At 42.9% G+C, this 13,981-nt stretch overlaps 1 protein-coding gene across 2 annotated transcripts; it reads right to left on the bottom strand.

Moving 5' to 3' along the window:
- Window positions 1–640: 640 nt before the first annotated feature.
- Window positions 641–13,262, bottom strand: tmem184ba (transmembrane protein 184ba). Of its 2 annotated transcripts, XM_033611877.2 has the most exons (10): window positions 12,918–13,262; window positions 12,779–12,824; window positions 10,029–10,262; window positions 9,126–9,291; window positions 4,851–4,941; window positions 4,464–4,631; window positions 3,976–4,145; window positions 3,684–3,878; window positions 3,350–3,376; window positions 641–2,670 (listed from the first exon to the last, which is right to left on the bottom strand). In XM_033611877.2, the coding sequence occupies exons 3-10, from the start codon at window positions 10,260–10,262 to the stop codon at window positions 2,441–2,443; spliced, it is 1,281 nt and encodes a 426-aa protein (XP_033467768.1). In that variant the 5' UTR covers window positions 12,779–12,824; window positions 12,918–13,262; the 3' UTR covers window positions 641–2,440. The 2 variants fall into 2 exon arrangements, with proteins under 2 accessions (XP_033467768.1, XP_033467769.1); XM_033611878.2 differs by lacking the exon at window positions 3,350–3,376.
- Window positions 13,263–13,981: the final 719 nt, after the last annotated feature.

Here is a 13,981-nt window from a genome sequence, read left to right as displayed (position 1 = left end):
CTGATGCACAAAAACTTTCTTCAACTAAAAAATATCAGCACTGTCATTCAGTGTTTGAGCATGTTAACTGCCGCACAATGAACTGACCAGTGCTTTTACACAAGTAATGCAGGGTCACTTTTGCTGCTCCAAGCTCAGTCATGGAAATCCAGAAACCCAATTACCCAGACAACACTCAGCAATGTCTAAAAATAGGACACTGCTCCTGTGCACAGACGTGGCTTCTGTCCTATTTAAAACCAATATTATGCCAGGCAGAAGCAGAAATACAAAAAAAAACCCATGACCGGCCTGAGGCTGACTTCATTCCTCTGACGAAACCCACAGAGTGATGAGGAGATAAAAAAAACTGGTGCTCCAACAAAGCAGTTACATGTGCGCCAAGCCTAAAGTGTGATAAGTGCCTGTCTGCTTGTAGATAAGGAGTGTGAATGTGTTCACGTCTCCTCCACACGGCCCCCTGGTGTTCATACGCAGCCACGGCAGAGCAGTGACAGCAGTTACAGTGAACACGTCGGCAGATTCGGCATGACTCATTCGGATGACTCAAGAACTTCAATTATGTGGAGAAAAAAAAAAGCTCTGGCTGTGGTGAAGTTAAATCTGACAAAAAATGACTGGAAGAACAGAAGAGCATCAAAAGTTACACATCAAATGTTATTGAAAGAATATTGACTGAACATATTGTAAATGCATAGCTTTGAAATGTGGTACAGTGAATATATATTCCAATATTACTGTAATAATATTCTTTTTTCAGCTTTCAAATATACCGTACCTCATTATAATAGCTGTATAATGTGCAAAATAGTAGTTAAGCTAAAGGCTTAGGTCCGTACAAGCAGGAACACTCACAACAATGGAGCCTGACTGCTGACAGAGATGTCACTACAGTGAGTGTGTTAGAGCAAGAGCAGAAAACTGACTTTATGTGGATGGATTTTAGTCTTTCTTATGTATCTGGAGCCATTTAGGAACATCAGGGTGATAGACGGATGGACTACTCAGACAAATTTAAAGGTATACTCTGCAGGATTGTCAGCAGATGCCTGCTGCGTACGGTCTAGAACATGGTCACTACCGTTTTATAAAGTCCTGAGCACTAAAGGGTATACACCCATAAATGTCCCGCACATACAAGATAAGAAGAAAATAAGAAAATGTAGGCAGAGGGCAGAGTCTCTGCAGATAAATACACCGCCCAGTGGGTCATAAGTGATGGTTGAAAGGGTTTACATCTGTATGAGTCTATACTTTTTAGGAATATCCTACTTAGTATACCTTTAAAGTTGACCATGAGAAAATTAAGCACAATAAATCTTTAACATTAGGATTCATGTATGTATACTCCTCTGCTGTGAACAAGCGTCTAAAGTTTAACCTATATTCTGCTCTTGTTTTTCCCTCAGTCCAGTTAACCTACATTGTGGCCTGCGGAGGTCTACTCCCTGAGTGAATTAGCTCCAGCTTTAATCCAGCCCATTCAAATAACGCCCCAATTACACCAGTGTAATCCTGACCAGCTCTATTGCTGCTGCCCTTCGCTCCCCATAACAGATGCACTGCATAATCTATCATCTACCCTCATCTGCTCCGCTAATATCAATAATATATTGATCCGTACAACTGACATTAACTAATGGTCTTCACTCGGTTTCCCTTGAAATCCAAAACAGCGAAGGATGTCCCTTAAAAATCCCACAATGCACCAGGGTCGTCCCAGTTCACTCACAGTTCATCTACACGTTTTCCATAAACGTCGCACCACATTTTTATGACTGTACCACAAGACTGCTACGATACTGAAAACAGCTTCTGTAATGTATTTGCAGATGAACTAATTTATTAAATTGTTGCAAATAATATCAAAATATAAGATTACAAAATTAAAAGTTCAAAACTTTTATAAAATATTTTCTACCTCCAGTCATGGAAATTCAACTTCTTAAGGGTTTTCTTGGCTTAATAAACACAGCCAGTGACTATGTGAAAACAACAGGGCCTTCAAAATGTAAACCAATCTGGGCCCAGAACAAAATAAAAAAAAAACATCCATTAGAATGATTACAATGCCACATGACTGAGCTGAAATTAAGTTTCTGCCCAAGCCAGAAAACTTTTGTTCCAAAAGTCAAGTATGATTCAGTATGTAAGAGTGTGACTCACAAACTTTCCAAGCACCAACACAACCCTTTTCCTTTTCTGGCCAACGGTTTTAATGCCAAATTAGCTTTAGGAGTTCCCACTGAGTAGGATTCTTGGGAGCAGAAATGTTTATGCAGGAAGATCCTCGTATTTGTGATCAGTCTCAAAAACAGGAAAATCAAACCTCTCTAATCATTCACACATTAAAGAGGGCCGGCTGCACAAGAGGTCTAGGTTCCATCTGCCATTTAAACAGTCTGAATCTGATTCAGCTGTAAAAGTGACACGTCCTGCTCTAGAATTCGTCATCAGAGCTGAGCAGGAGCGTCTTCTCTGTGTCGCCGCGGCCGCTGACGGCGCTGTGGGTGCGGGAGACAGGTGGTGGTGCCCCTTGCTCCAGCGTGGACTGCTGGGTGTACTGCTGGTAGGCTGGGGAGAAGTTGTGGATGGCATCCTGGACCATATCACCCGGGTTCATGGTCTCCTTCAGGCTGCTGGAGATGCTCTTCATCGGGGCACGGCGGCCTGCAGGAGGCGGACGAGACGAGAGAGTTAGAGGTCGGGGGAAGAGGGGAAAAAGAAAGAGAGGAAATGGGATTTAAAGGAAGAGGAAAAGGGTAGTAAAGGACAGTGGGGGAGGAAATAAAAGGTGTGAAGAGGCAGAGGAGTGATTTAGACCGGAGAAAAGGAGAGGAAGGAAAAATAAAAAGTGAGGAAGCATTAAAGGAGGGTGACTTTATGGTGATTTAGGCAAGGAAGTGGGAGCACATTAAATGGAGAGGGAGGGAAAGGAGAGGAGAGAATAGAGTCAGAGGAGAGAGGGAAGAGGAGTGATTTAGAAGGTGTTAAACAGCGACACAAAAGGAAGGAATGGGTGAAAAGGAAATTAGGGAAAAAGGGAGGAATTGTAAAGGGACAGTGGATGTGATTTAAAGCGAGAGAACGGAAAGGGAAAAATGGTTAACTTCACAGTGATGTAGAGCGATGCACGGCAGGGAGGAGCAGTATAAAAAGGGAACGTAAAAGAGGATGGGAATGATTTAGGAATAACAGCAACATGTAAACACAACCAAAATACATTCAAAACCTTGGATAAAAAAAAACAAGACAGAAACTAACTTAAAACATCTCGGAAAGACGAATGAAAAAATAAAAAGGGGGTGGGGCGGGGTTGTGGAGTAAACACCGTCAGTGTTTAACCTACCAAACTCTCCATATGTAGGAACGGGTCCTTCATGGCGCAGCAGAGAAGAAGAGAGACAAATAAAGATGGATGTGTAGAAAAAGGTAGGGAGACCCAAACAAAAACATGAGTGATAAACGGAAGAAAAAAGGTGGATAATAATGAGAAAGAAAAGAATAAAGAATGGTAGGAGAATTTTGGTTGAAAGAAGGGAGATGAAGGAGATTGAAACGGCGATGGTAACGACAGAAATAAAAAGGAGACAAAAGGCTACTTTAGAATATTTGGCATTTTTCCTTTTGTAAGACATGCAGTGAACTAAATGTCCTCGTTTCTTCCCTCTTCCCTTCCTCACCTTGTGAATCAAGACTCTTGTCCATGTAGACTCTGTATGTGAAAGCGTGGCGCAGAGCCAGCGCCGCGAAAAACATCTCAATGCAAATGATAAAGTTCTGATAGCCGGCGGCGACCGTCCCCTCGCCGACAGACACCTCCTCTGAGTTAATCTGGGGTATGGCCCCGCACTTCTCCAGGATGGCGAGCAACATGCCTGACCACAAATGATAAGACGATACATGATAAAGATAAAGAAATCTCACATGATATATGAATAAAAGTATCTTGTGTCTTGTGCAGTTTAACCCTACCCTGCCAGAAGGAGAGGAAGATGACGGACTTGACCATGAGGAACTTGAGCATGGGGCTGTAATGGCTGAGCAGCTCCCTGGTGGAGAAGTAGAAGAGGAAGAGGGCGTACAGGGACAAGCTGACGGAGATGTTGTAGATGATGGTCACGTACAGGTAACCGCTGGCAACACTGTTGAGAGAGAAGACAACAGGGAGACAGACGTTAGTTCTGCTGGTGTTGATTTATAGGTTGCTGCTGTTGCAGGTCAAGCTAAAAGCCAAAATCTCCCATTAGAGATTAATACCCCAAACTGAGACGATTAAGGGAGGAGGCGATGATCAGTCTGGGACATTCAATTAATCTAAAAATTAAAGGAGTAATCCACAAGTTCCTGTTTGTTTTTCCTAAATATGGCAGCATCTTTGTAAAAAGTTTTTCTGCACTTCTGCTCCACCAATCAGAGGCAACCCAAAAGTCAATTATAGACCTCCTGTTTGCAGCACTCACTTGAAGTCTCCGTCCTTGTATTTGCCGTAGGCCTGCAGGATGACCGTGATGATGGCCATCAGTGGTTTGACCACGCAGAACTGCAGAGTGGCCTGCTTACAGAACCGCAGGAAGCCGATGGAGTAGGCCTTCCCCCTCAGACAGCAGGTGCCATACATACAGCTGGACCTGATGACGCAGCAAAATACCCAGGTTACACTTAATGCTGTTTCTTATACTTGTGAGGAATAAAGTTTTTCAAGCAGCAAAACTGACACAATATAGAAGGAATGATGAAAATATGGACAGTAATTATATATGCACTTGTTTTATGTTGAGTTGGAAACAAATATCACTTAATGGCCTTTTAGATATCTATCTAATTCCAACTGGGAATCTGAGACTCACTCGATGGGTTTCCCTCTGATCTCCGCCATGATGGCGCTCTCTCCTCCCAGGTACTCATAGCACAGGCTCAGGAAGTTGTAAATTACAAATGCTGGGGAGAAACAAGAAGAGAAAGGGTTAGTTGTTATTATCTTTATGCAGATATTATTTAGTTAATTTGCTTTTTTCCTTAACAACAGATTCTGCATACTTTTCCTACTGTGACATCTCAAAATGTCTTTCCCCATGACTAAATAAAGCCTGTTTGTTGTATTGCTTGTATTGTATTGGTAATTTCCAAATTGTCATGTGAATTAGTATTGCAACAAACATTTTGACTTTATGTAGCCCAGGTGAAAACAGATTCAACGGCATGTGGAAAGTTTGCAAAACGGCAACTTTCAGTGGTAACTGTGAGAAAACAGTTTAAACTGTAATACCACAGACCAAAAAGTACAGCAGAGTGAATCATTCAGTCGCCCACAGACCCCCCAGCAGTCACACAAACACGACACATGTCACTTCCTGTCACACTTGTTTTGACATCTGCAGGCAAATATATTACAGTCAGAATCATGTGTTATTTATAGTGTTGTTCTAACAGAATGTGCTGATTCACTGTCAATCAAAACCAGCAGCAGACATAAAATTAACTCTTCAGCTCTTTCAGTAAAACAGTAAGGCATGGCATCATGTCATTTCTTAAAAATTATTTCATTTAATGAGGCCATCGATATGTGGTCTCTGGGCCTGGTGGCTGCAGATCAGGCTACAGGGTACCCAGTCCATCCCGGGAGATGGACTGCAAAATGCCGAGCTTCATCACAGACACTCAGGGCCAGCCAGCAGAGTATGTGCTGGACCGTGGAAACAGAACAGGCTATTATTTCCACAGATAGCAGCGCTGGAGATTTAAGACTCCAGAGCAGTGTGCTTATGAGACAAGTGTCTCAGTGACCTTGGGCAGGTGATGAAGACAAACTCTGGACACCAGAGAGACCAGCATCTCTTTGTAGATCTAGTCGAGAAGATGCCGCAGCTGATTCAGGACAGGTTCTGCAGCATCCACTCTTTCCTTGCGGCCTGCACAGTGACAACGGACACTGAGGAGGCTGAGGCAGACATCAGCTGGCAGCCTGCCTCATATCACACTGCAGGACCAGGGAGCATTTACAGCAACTACAAGACACTTCCTTTATTGCAGAAGCTTAAGTTAAACAAAATGCAGAAGACCCAAAAGAGGTTCCGACGATCATGTTGTAGCTTTCACCCATCCACTCCCTACACTATTGACATTACAGACTCCACCTACATTTGTATTTAAATTATTTCCTTCTAAAATGTTGTACATTAATTTGTTTTCTATGAATCTGTTGTGAACTTACTTCAGTATTCAATATGTTAATTCAGTTACGTGTAAAGACATTAGAGTGGATGTACAAAAAGGGGAAGTGGGGGCCCACTAAGGCTGCATATTTATTTGTGGTACACCACTGGCAAAGAGCAATGCACAAAACATGTTCATAGGAATTCAGCTAGAAAGCAAACATAACCTATGAAAAGTTGAGTTTTAGATTTTAAACATTAAAGCAGTACTGTATAGGATTTAGTGGCAACCAGCTCAAACTTCTCCCTGATGTCAAGCATGAACTCCAACTTAGATTAAATAAAATGCTGTTGAATACATATCAAAATAAAGAAAATAAAGCACAGATGCCTGAGTAGAAACTTGTGTTTCCTCCTTCTGAGGACCCTTCACTGCCTTACACAAGCTTAAGCCTAACTAACAATAAATCTTGCCGTCCAGATAAACACTTGACACTAAATTATGGGAGGAATTTCTGACTTCAAGCTGCAGAAACATCTTTACTTTCTGCGCAAGAAGCTAAAACTGATCTCACAAGGATAGAAGATAAAAACATACACACACATCTCTCCCAGTGTGACTGATCTCCACCTGACTGTCTCTTGTGACCAGTGGATTATCTCTCCTCTGTGCTGCTTCAGTGAGAGGGTGATGACGACCAAAGGGCTCATAAAAACACAGCCGGGCTAATCCTGTTAACACACACTCTCTCAGGGGGGATGTGGTTGTGTGACTGTGACTGTGTGGTAAATAAGGTGAGCTTTAGAGGTGTATATCAGTTAACTGTGAAAGTGTGAAAAATGATATATTCTGGGTGTGTGCCATAGTGTGCGTGTGTGTGGGTGGGAGGTTCAGGAGGATGTTTATGTGTGTCACAACACTGATCTCAAAGCAGCTGTACTGCTGGCAGGGATTCTTGTTACGTCAGCTGTCTGCTGCTGTTATTATATTCTCCTTTTTCTCACTGACTTTAGCTCTACTCCACCCACACACACACTTGAACTTCGTCACTGCCTGCTGTGGTTGCCTGTCTGACATCAGATGCCTGTCAAACAATACTCAGGTGAGAAGATGCCATAGATGCCACTCCACCACCTGGCTTAAAACACAATAGCGAGCATACTGGTCGATCTGCGTAGCTCTCTGTGTCTCAGCGGTTTACCATTATGCTCTTCCACTTCTCTCCAAGGACCCCTGTCAGCAGTGCTAGTTGCCATGGTGATACAGTAGGCCTACATACAATGAGAACTTTGCAGCAAGTTTGGTAGAGTGAATCTCATTATCTGATGCAGCCATTCTGGTTGATGAGGAAGATTTGCAAGCGCGGTTGCCATGCAACAGGTCGGTCATCCTTGCTCAGGAAAAGATCTAGGCAGGGCTCGGCAGCATTGTGGAGGGGGGAAGGCAAACAGGAGGGAGCAAGGAGGCAGAGGAGAGGGAGCGGACAATATGAAGAGGAGGAGAAAGTGGAAATGTACTGAAAAAGATTTGGGTGAGAGTGAGGCGGAGGTGTGGGAAAAAAAAACTGTGAAGTGAGAGAAGATAACGTCAAGAGAGGAGGAGGATAAAACAAGGAGGAGGATGAGAGCCATCTGTCTGAGGGAGCGATGTGACGACCACAACACTGACACCGCTTCCTGCCAAAAGCAGAAGCCATACATAGACTCCACTCCACATTCGAATGTGTGTGACATCATCGATACGCCGACACAGGAAGTGACGCTAGTGACAAAGTGTGTCACAGTGTGTGGACTATTTCTATCCTGAGCGTCACAAGTGACTCTGAGGAATGTGGAGCGAAGGCAGGCAGCTGCCTTTTTGTCGCTTCAAAAATGTAAGAGGCGTCAGAGATGCAAAGCGTCAGGCAGCATTTGTTTTGTTTGTGTCATCCATCCACTCACCAAAGCCGACAGCTCAACATTAACTCTTTTGACCTGACAAAAATAAACACAGTCCATACTCCGCAGTGAGCAGTAAGCCATTGATCCATGTTTACATCCATTCCACTAGATTCCAGTCACACTTACTCAACTTAAAATGATTAAAAAGGCCTCGGCTGATATAAATTTCACAATAGATGCTCCTGTCTAAATAGATATGGACACTTTAGACACTAGATTCAAAATTTAGTAAACAGATAAATGCTGTTGGATAAGTCTGACAACATACAGATTAAAAATCAAGCTTTTTTTGCTGTATCAATTTAGAGAACTGCCAAAATTAATGTCCGCCATTTGTACTTTGAAACAGCAACATTTCTACATACTTGAAACGTTGCTAACACTGGTAAGTTCAGCTAGGTTCCTTATGTTGTCTTAATGTTTATCTTACTAGCTATTATTTCATTAAAATATTTACCATGTACCTGTACTCAAAGACAGTTGATGTAGAGGAGAGACAGGCTCAGTATACCACAGAGAAGGCAGAAATCTAATGAGGGTGAACGGGGACTTTGCTAAACAAACATTGACCAAGTAGGTGGAATAATTTGTTGAGGCTGGACAGACTGTTCTGATCTGATCATAATGTGTTTCAACAACTCAACTGGAAAAGGTGCCCACAGTGAGGTGGAAGGGATTTTAATCGGTAACTTCTATCCATCTATTGTTTCAAAACAAATGCCATTAAATGCGTTTTCATTTAAGATAACTTAGCGTGTCACATTTTAACCTAGTTGGACCCTGGGTGGGAATACCATACCTAATGTGGAGTGGCTTTGGCTAGTTTTTGGTGTGACCATAATGACTCCCAAAACAGCATTCCAACAAGCATGCTGTACCCTAGATCTGTTCCTGTGTCCTGTACTGTCAAAGCAGCTCATCGATTTTGTGCCACTGCCCTCTGCTGAACCGGTGACATGAAGAAAACTGCATCGTCACTTCAAGTGACAGACTGAGCTCCACAGGATGAAGACAAAAGCATGTCCTTACCCTCATAGCAGTCCCTGACGGTGTCAAAGTACACGTAGTACTGGTCGTTGGTGAAGAAAAGGAGGCTGAGCCAAGAGTCGAAGGCGTAGATAGGAACGATGAAGAGGATCCGTACAATGTGGCGCTGCTCCCTTGGCGAGCTGTAGAAACGTAGGTGCATGTAGATCTGGGGCAGACAGAGGAGACTCTTTAAGTATTGAAAATGAGACTTTAGGCAGAACAGACTTTACACATTAAGTTGAAAACTATAAATTGTGCAAAATGTAAGTTTAAAACATCAGCACTATGTCAGAATGAATAAAAGGTTGAAAAGTTACAGAGCTTTAAAAAAGAGCTTTAAAAAAGTACTTGAAACTAAAAACTTTTTTTTAAATCAGATTTTTATCCTGTGTATCATTAATGTCTCTGTGCTGTCTTGTCAGTGTGTCAATGTCCCTGACCTTAACAATCAATACATTACCTCACCTCACTGACAACATCTCACAGGAATGTGTGAAAGAGAAAAACTCTGACTCTATTCAGCTTGGGTTTTTTTCATATCTGCTTTTTCATCCACCTGGATCAAGTTTCACCTTTGTGTGTGTGTGTGTGTGTGTGTGTTTGTGCACATTCATGCTCTGTATCACAAACACCTGCCGAGGGACGTTGCCAAGCAACTCCTGCCCTTCTCTGGGCCTGAGCAGATGTATGTGTGTTGCAGGATCACATCATTTGTGCATTAAACAACACAAACACATCTGCCTGCCAAATCTAGTTCACATCTTTGTGAGCACCTCCTTCAGAAAAGCCGGTCTGCTCTGTCAAATCTCAACATCTGTATCACCAGCTGAGTAAATAACTCGGTAAAGACCTGTTGATTTAACCCCCCCCCCCCCTCTCCTTCTGCTGTTTGGAAGCAGTTACCTGGTGACAGGTGAGGATGAGTGCGGTCCAGACGAAGAAGCCAGACACAGCCTGAGCAGCAGGGGTCATGAGGAAGATGGGCGGGTCTTGGCCCAGCAGTGGGGCTTCTGGGAGCCATGAAATGTTGGGGCCCGTCGGAGCTGCCGTTGGCGGGGGGACGGGTGCTGCGGCCAGAGGAGAGTCCTCCCCCAGCCTCTCCGAGAGCGGCACGTCTCGCCTCCACAGCTTCAACATCTGGAAGTGACACAGAACGCAGACAATGTGAGTGTGCGTGTGTGAAACAGTGATACAATTCATTGAGTATGAACATGCATTTCCTCCAGCAATCATCAACCTGGAATAAAGATCTGACACTATGTCATCATGTAATGAGTAATCAGAGATAGGACGACAGATAGAAGATAAACACAGATACACAGCAGTTCAACAGGTCACTATCAGTCAAGAATGCCTGTGTGTCATCGGTACAATGGTATCTGTGTAAGCTCCTACATCTCCCAGAATGCTGTTTGATCTCTGCCAAATAACATGTCTAAACATCTACTAGTCGCTGTGGTTTTAGGTGGAGCGTGGGAGCTTGATAGCACACTGTTTTTCAAGTTAACGGAAAGCAACGTGTCATTTAGCTGCAAGGCATTCTGGTATTTAGAGTCATTGCTCATGTTTCCTTGTATGATAACTAAACACTGGGACAGATTTTTTTAGATCTATAGGAAAATGCTCATTGATTTGCAAGACTCACAACAAAACCTGGCATTTAAAGCCTGAGTTTTCAATCATTGAAAATTCCTGCAATAAACCTCATCTTTCAATGTCTGACTAGGAAGTCAAACAAGAATCAACAGCCCACAGCCTGACCAAATTTAGGTAGGGACGGACAAGAGACGTCACATATGCTGCCGCATCCACTTCCAGCTCCTGAAGATGACTGGACTTGAAGTGGCCGGAAGACATATTATATAACCAGCAGCTTGCAACCATCTCTATGGTGACACAGTCATGGTCTCTGGGTACGTTTGTTCTTGTACACTGACAGACAGCTGTCAGATGGGACTGAGCTCGGGGGAGATGGAGACCTTGGTGTTGTAGAGGTGGAGTGGGGGCTGATGCAAAGGCACCCACACATAATTTCAGACACAAATAGAGATAACAAATGACAAAAAAGTGGGCGTTAGTGCTAAAAATGGTCACCAAATGAGAAAGAGAGACAGAGAGCGGGTATCCTTCAAACTGACCTATCAAGTCTTGTCTGCCAGAGTAGCATGGCAACCATAAGTCACATTGCACACTAAAAAAACAGCACGGACAATGACAGGCTGACAGAGTGCTATTACACACACACACACACACACACACACACACACACACACACACACTTACATAAATCAAATTAAAATCAAGTGATTTAATTTAGTGGGTCAATAAAATGAATTAGGCTTTTATATATGAGACTTAGAGGAGTTACCGTTTCACTGTTTGTGTGCATGTGCGTGTGTATGTGTGTGTGTGTAACCTGTGTGTGTGTGCATGTGTGAGACAGCAGGTCATTTGTATTGGTTTGCCAGGGATCAGCAGATCTACATGTCAACAAGGAGAAGTGAAGGCATCAGCAGCCACACACACACACACACACACACACATACACAATGCCAGTGACAGTGAAATGATGCTGTGCTGAAGCAAAGGGACATCTGTGTGTTTCATTTGAAAGGCAAAAAAGGTCAGTCTGTGGCGTCTCTCCCTCACACACACACACACACACACACACACACACACACACATACGAATAATATATCAGAGAGGCAGGGGGTCAGGAATAAAGCAAAGCAACAGATGGAAAGGGGTGATGGGGGTTGTGTTTATAATACATAATAAGTAATGATATGGGTGACAGCCAGACTGGATTATCATACTGGCTGAAGCAACAATAACAATAACACTGGGATTTATTCAGCACGAAACCTCTACGACATTTTAGCGCTTTTGTCTTTGCTTTAACATTACTTGCATAAGGGACTGTTCATTATTTACGGGGGGAGGGGTGGTGCAAAGAGGGGGAGGCATGTCAAATAATTTTTTAAGCACTTTGAAGGGACAGGTTTTTTATTGTGGCTTAGGGCAGGGGCATTATAATATAAATTGTTGTATTTTGTATTGATTTTACAACCAGTTTATTTAGGTTTTCTTCCAAACTTGCCAAAATTACACCATTTATCATAGCTAGAAACTGTAAAAACAGACATTATTGTTGGATTTTCAAATTTCTGATGGTCCTTGGGCACATTATGGGCCACAGACTTTTCCATCAGATAAAAAAACATAACCAAATCTCATCAAAATCACTTTATTCTATGTCTCGTTTGAGGTTTGGGCAAAAATAAACTGCTAACAAACCAGCATGCACGACAAGAGTGAAAAACCAAGCTTATTTCATTGCTAGAATTTCAACTTTAAGCCACTTTCAAGCATCAAAGGGTAAATTAAAAAAAATCTGATAACTATTTTGTGCAGGAGGGTGGTGCATATTTATGCTCAGGGAAAATATTTTTAGCTTTGGGAGAGGTAAAAAAAACAAAGTCACACCCCAGTCATCCCCCTCCCCTAACAAGTAAAGAACAGTCCCTAACAGTGATTTTATTACACTCCTGTGAATGATTGCTGCGGGTATATTTGACTTAACAAATTTGAATAACATGGAAATGACGCTAATATGCAAACAAATTAACCACAGATAGCTAAACTCCACTTACCTTAGGTGATGGGCGCTACAAGAAGTCACAGCCTTGAATTTTAAACCTGCAATTGAGAAAGAGACACTTTATTAGCGGAGTTAAAATAGTGTTGCGTAAAGGTAAAGTACTCCTAACCTGTTTTAGACGCTGGGCTCACCTGGTAAATAGGCTGCTGCCGCTGCTGGAGCCAAACTCCCGACCAGAAATAACCCAGAAACGGCCTTAATTCCTGCTCAGAGCCGCACCGTTGCTCCCCGGACATCCATGTTTAACGTTAGCCCTCAGCGGACTGCCCCGTCAACCTCTGCGTCTCCCCCCAAAAACTCACCTCTAAAGTTTTTCTTTCATGTTAAACTACTTCTATAATATCATTTTCGTGGTCCTGTCTGTATGCTAATATCGTGTGAAGTCCGTGTTTCTGGAGTTATAACAGTAAACTCCGTCATTCCTCTCCGCTCCTCTTTCTTCACTCCGCTGATTTCAAACCAATCCCTGTCGGATTAACTGCAGATCAGATGAGCTCCGCCCATTCCGCGAGGACGAGCTCGTTCGACCAAACACACAACGACTACCATTAATAACCCGGAAGAGGGCGGGGTTTGCTCGTTGAGCACTGAGCATGCGCGGGTCTATTTTCGGTCTAGCAGCAGTGGATATGTGGGTGATGTACAAAATAAGGTGAACAGTGTTCCCTCTTCTCTTTGTGCATCCATCGCTCCCACACACTCAGTGATGAATTATTTGTTTACAACTTCCTGTCCTAACTGTGTAGTCACAGTGTGTGGGTGACAAATACCATAATAATAATTGGTACTTTAATTATGCTGTCCTTTTTAGGAACAGTAAGTAACGTTTTGTTCTAAAGTTTGTTTTAGCATTTCCTGTCTTGTCCAAGGACATTTATAATCTACTATTGGGAAAAATTTGATGGGGAACTCACAATAAACATGTTTTATGATAAAACTGAGACAGCAAGTGGTGATATCCTTTGGTGCTTAGTATGGGTCAAGCTCAAAACTAGAATTACTACTTTGTGTTTGTGTCATTCCACTTACCCGTTAAGTTGCACTTACAGTTTACATCCATATCTGTGAAAACATGGATGCTACACACACATCTTCATCCCCGCAGGCAGCACAGATCTATACAATCAGCACCATTTCAAGGTGGGCACCCAAGAATAGTGTGACTAATTCAGTATCTGACCAAATGCCCCCCCTT

Source organism: Epinephelus lanceolatus, chromosome 21 (assembly GCF_041903045.1).
Source record: "Epinephelus lanceolatus isolate andai-2023 chromosome 21, ASM4190304v1, whole genome shotgun sequence".
Lineage (NCBI taxonomy): Eukaryota > Metazoa > Chordata > Actinopteri > Perciformes > Serranidae > Epinephelus > Epinephelus lanceolatus.
The sequence above is the reverse complement of the archived record's forward strand: the minus strand, read 5'-3'. Positions and strand labels throughout refer to the sequence as shown.

What these genes read in the sequence shown, in the direction of transcription:
- tmem184ba (XM_033611877.2), bottom strand. Translation starts at nt 10,262, where the DNA reads ATGTTGAAGCTGTGGAGGCGAGACGTGCCGCTCTCGGAGAGGCTGGGG. An exon ending in CGTCAGGGACTGCTATGAGG is followed by an intron (nt 4,942 to 9,125) that starts GTAAGGACATGC and finishes GTTTCTCCCCAG; the next exon opens with CATTTGTAATTTACAACTTC. An exon ending in CAAGAGTCTTGATTCACAAG is followed by an intron (nt 3,377 to 3,683) that starts GTGAGGAAGGGA and finishes TGCGCCATGAAG; the next exon opens with GACCCGTTCCTACATATGGA.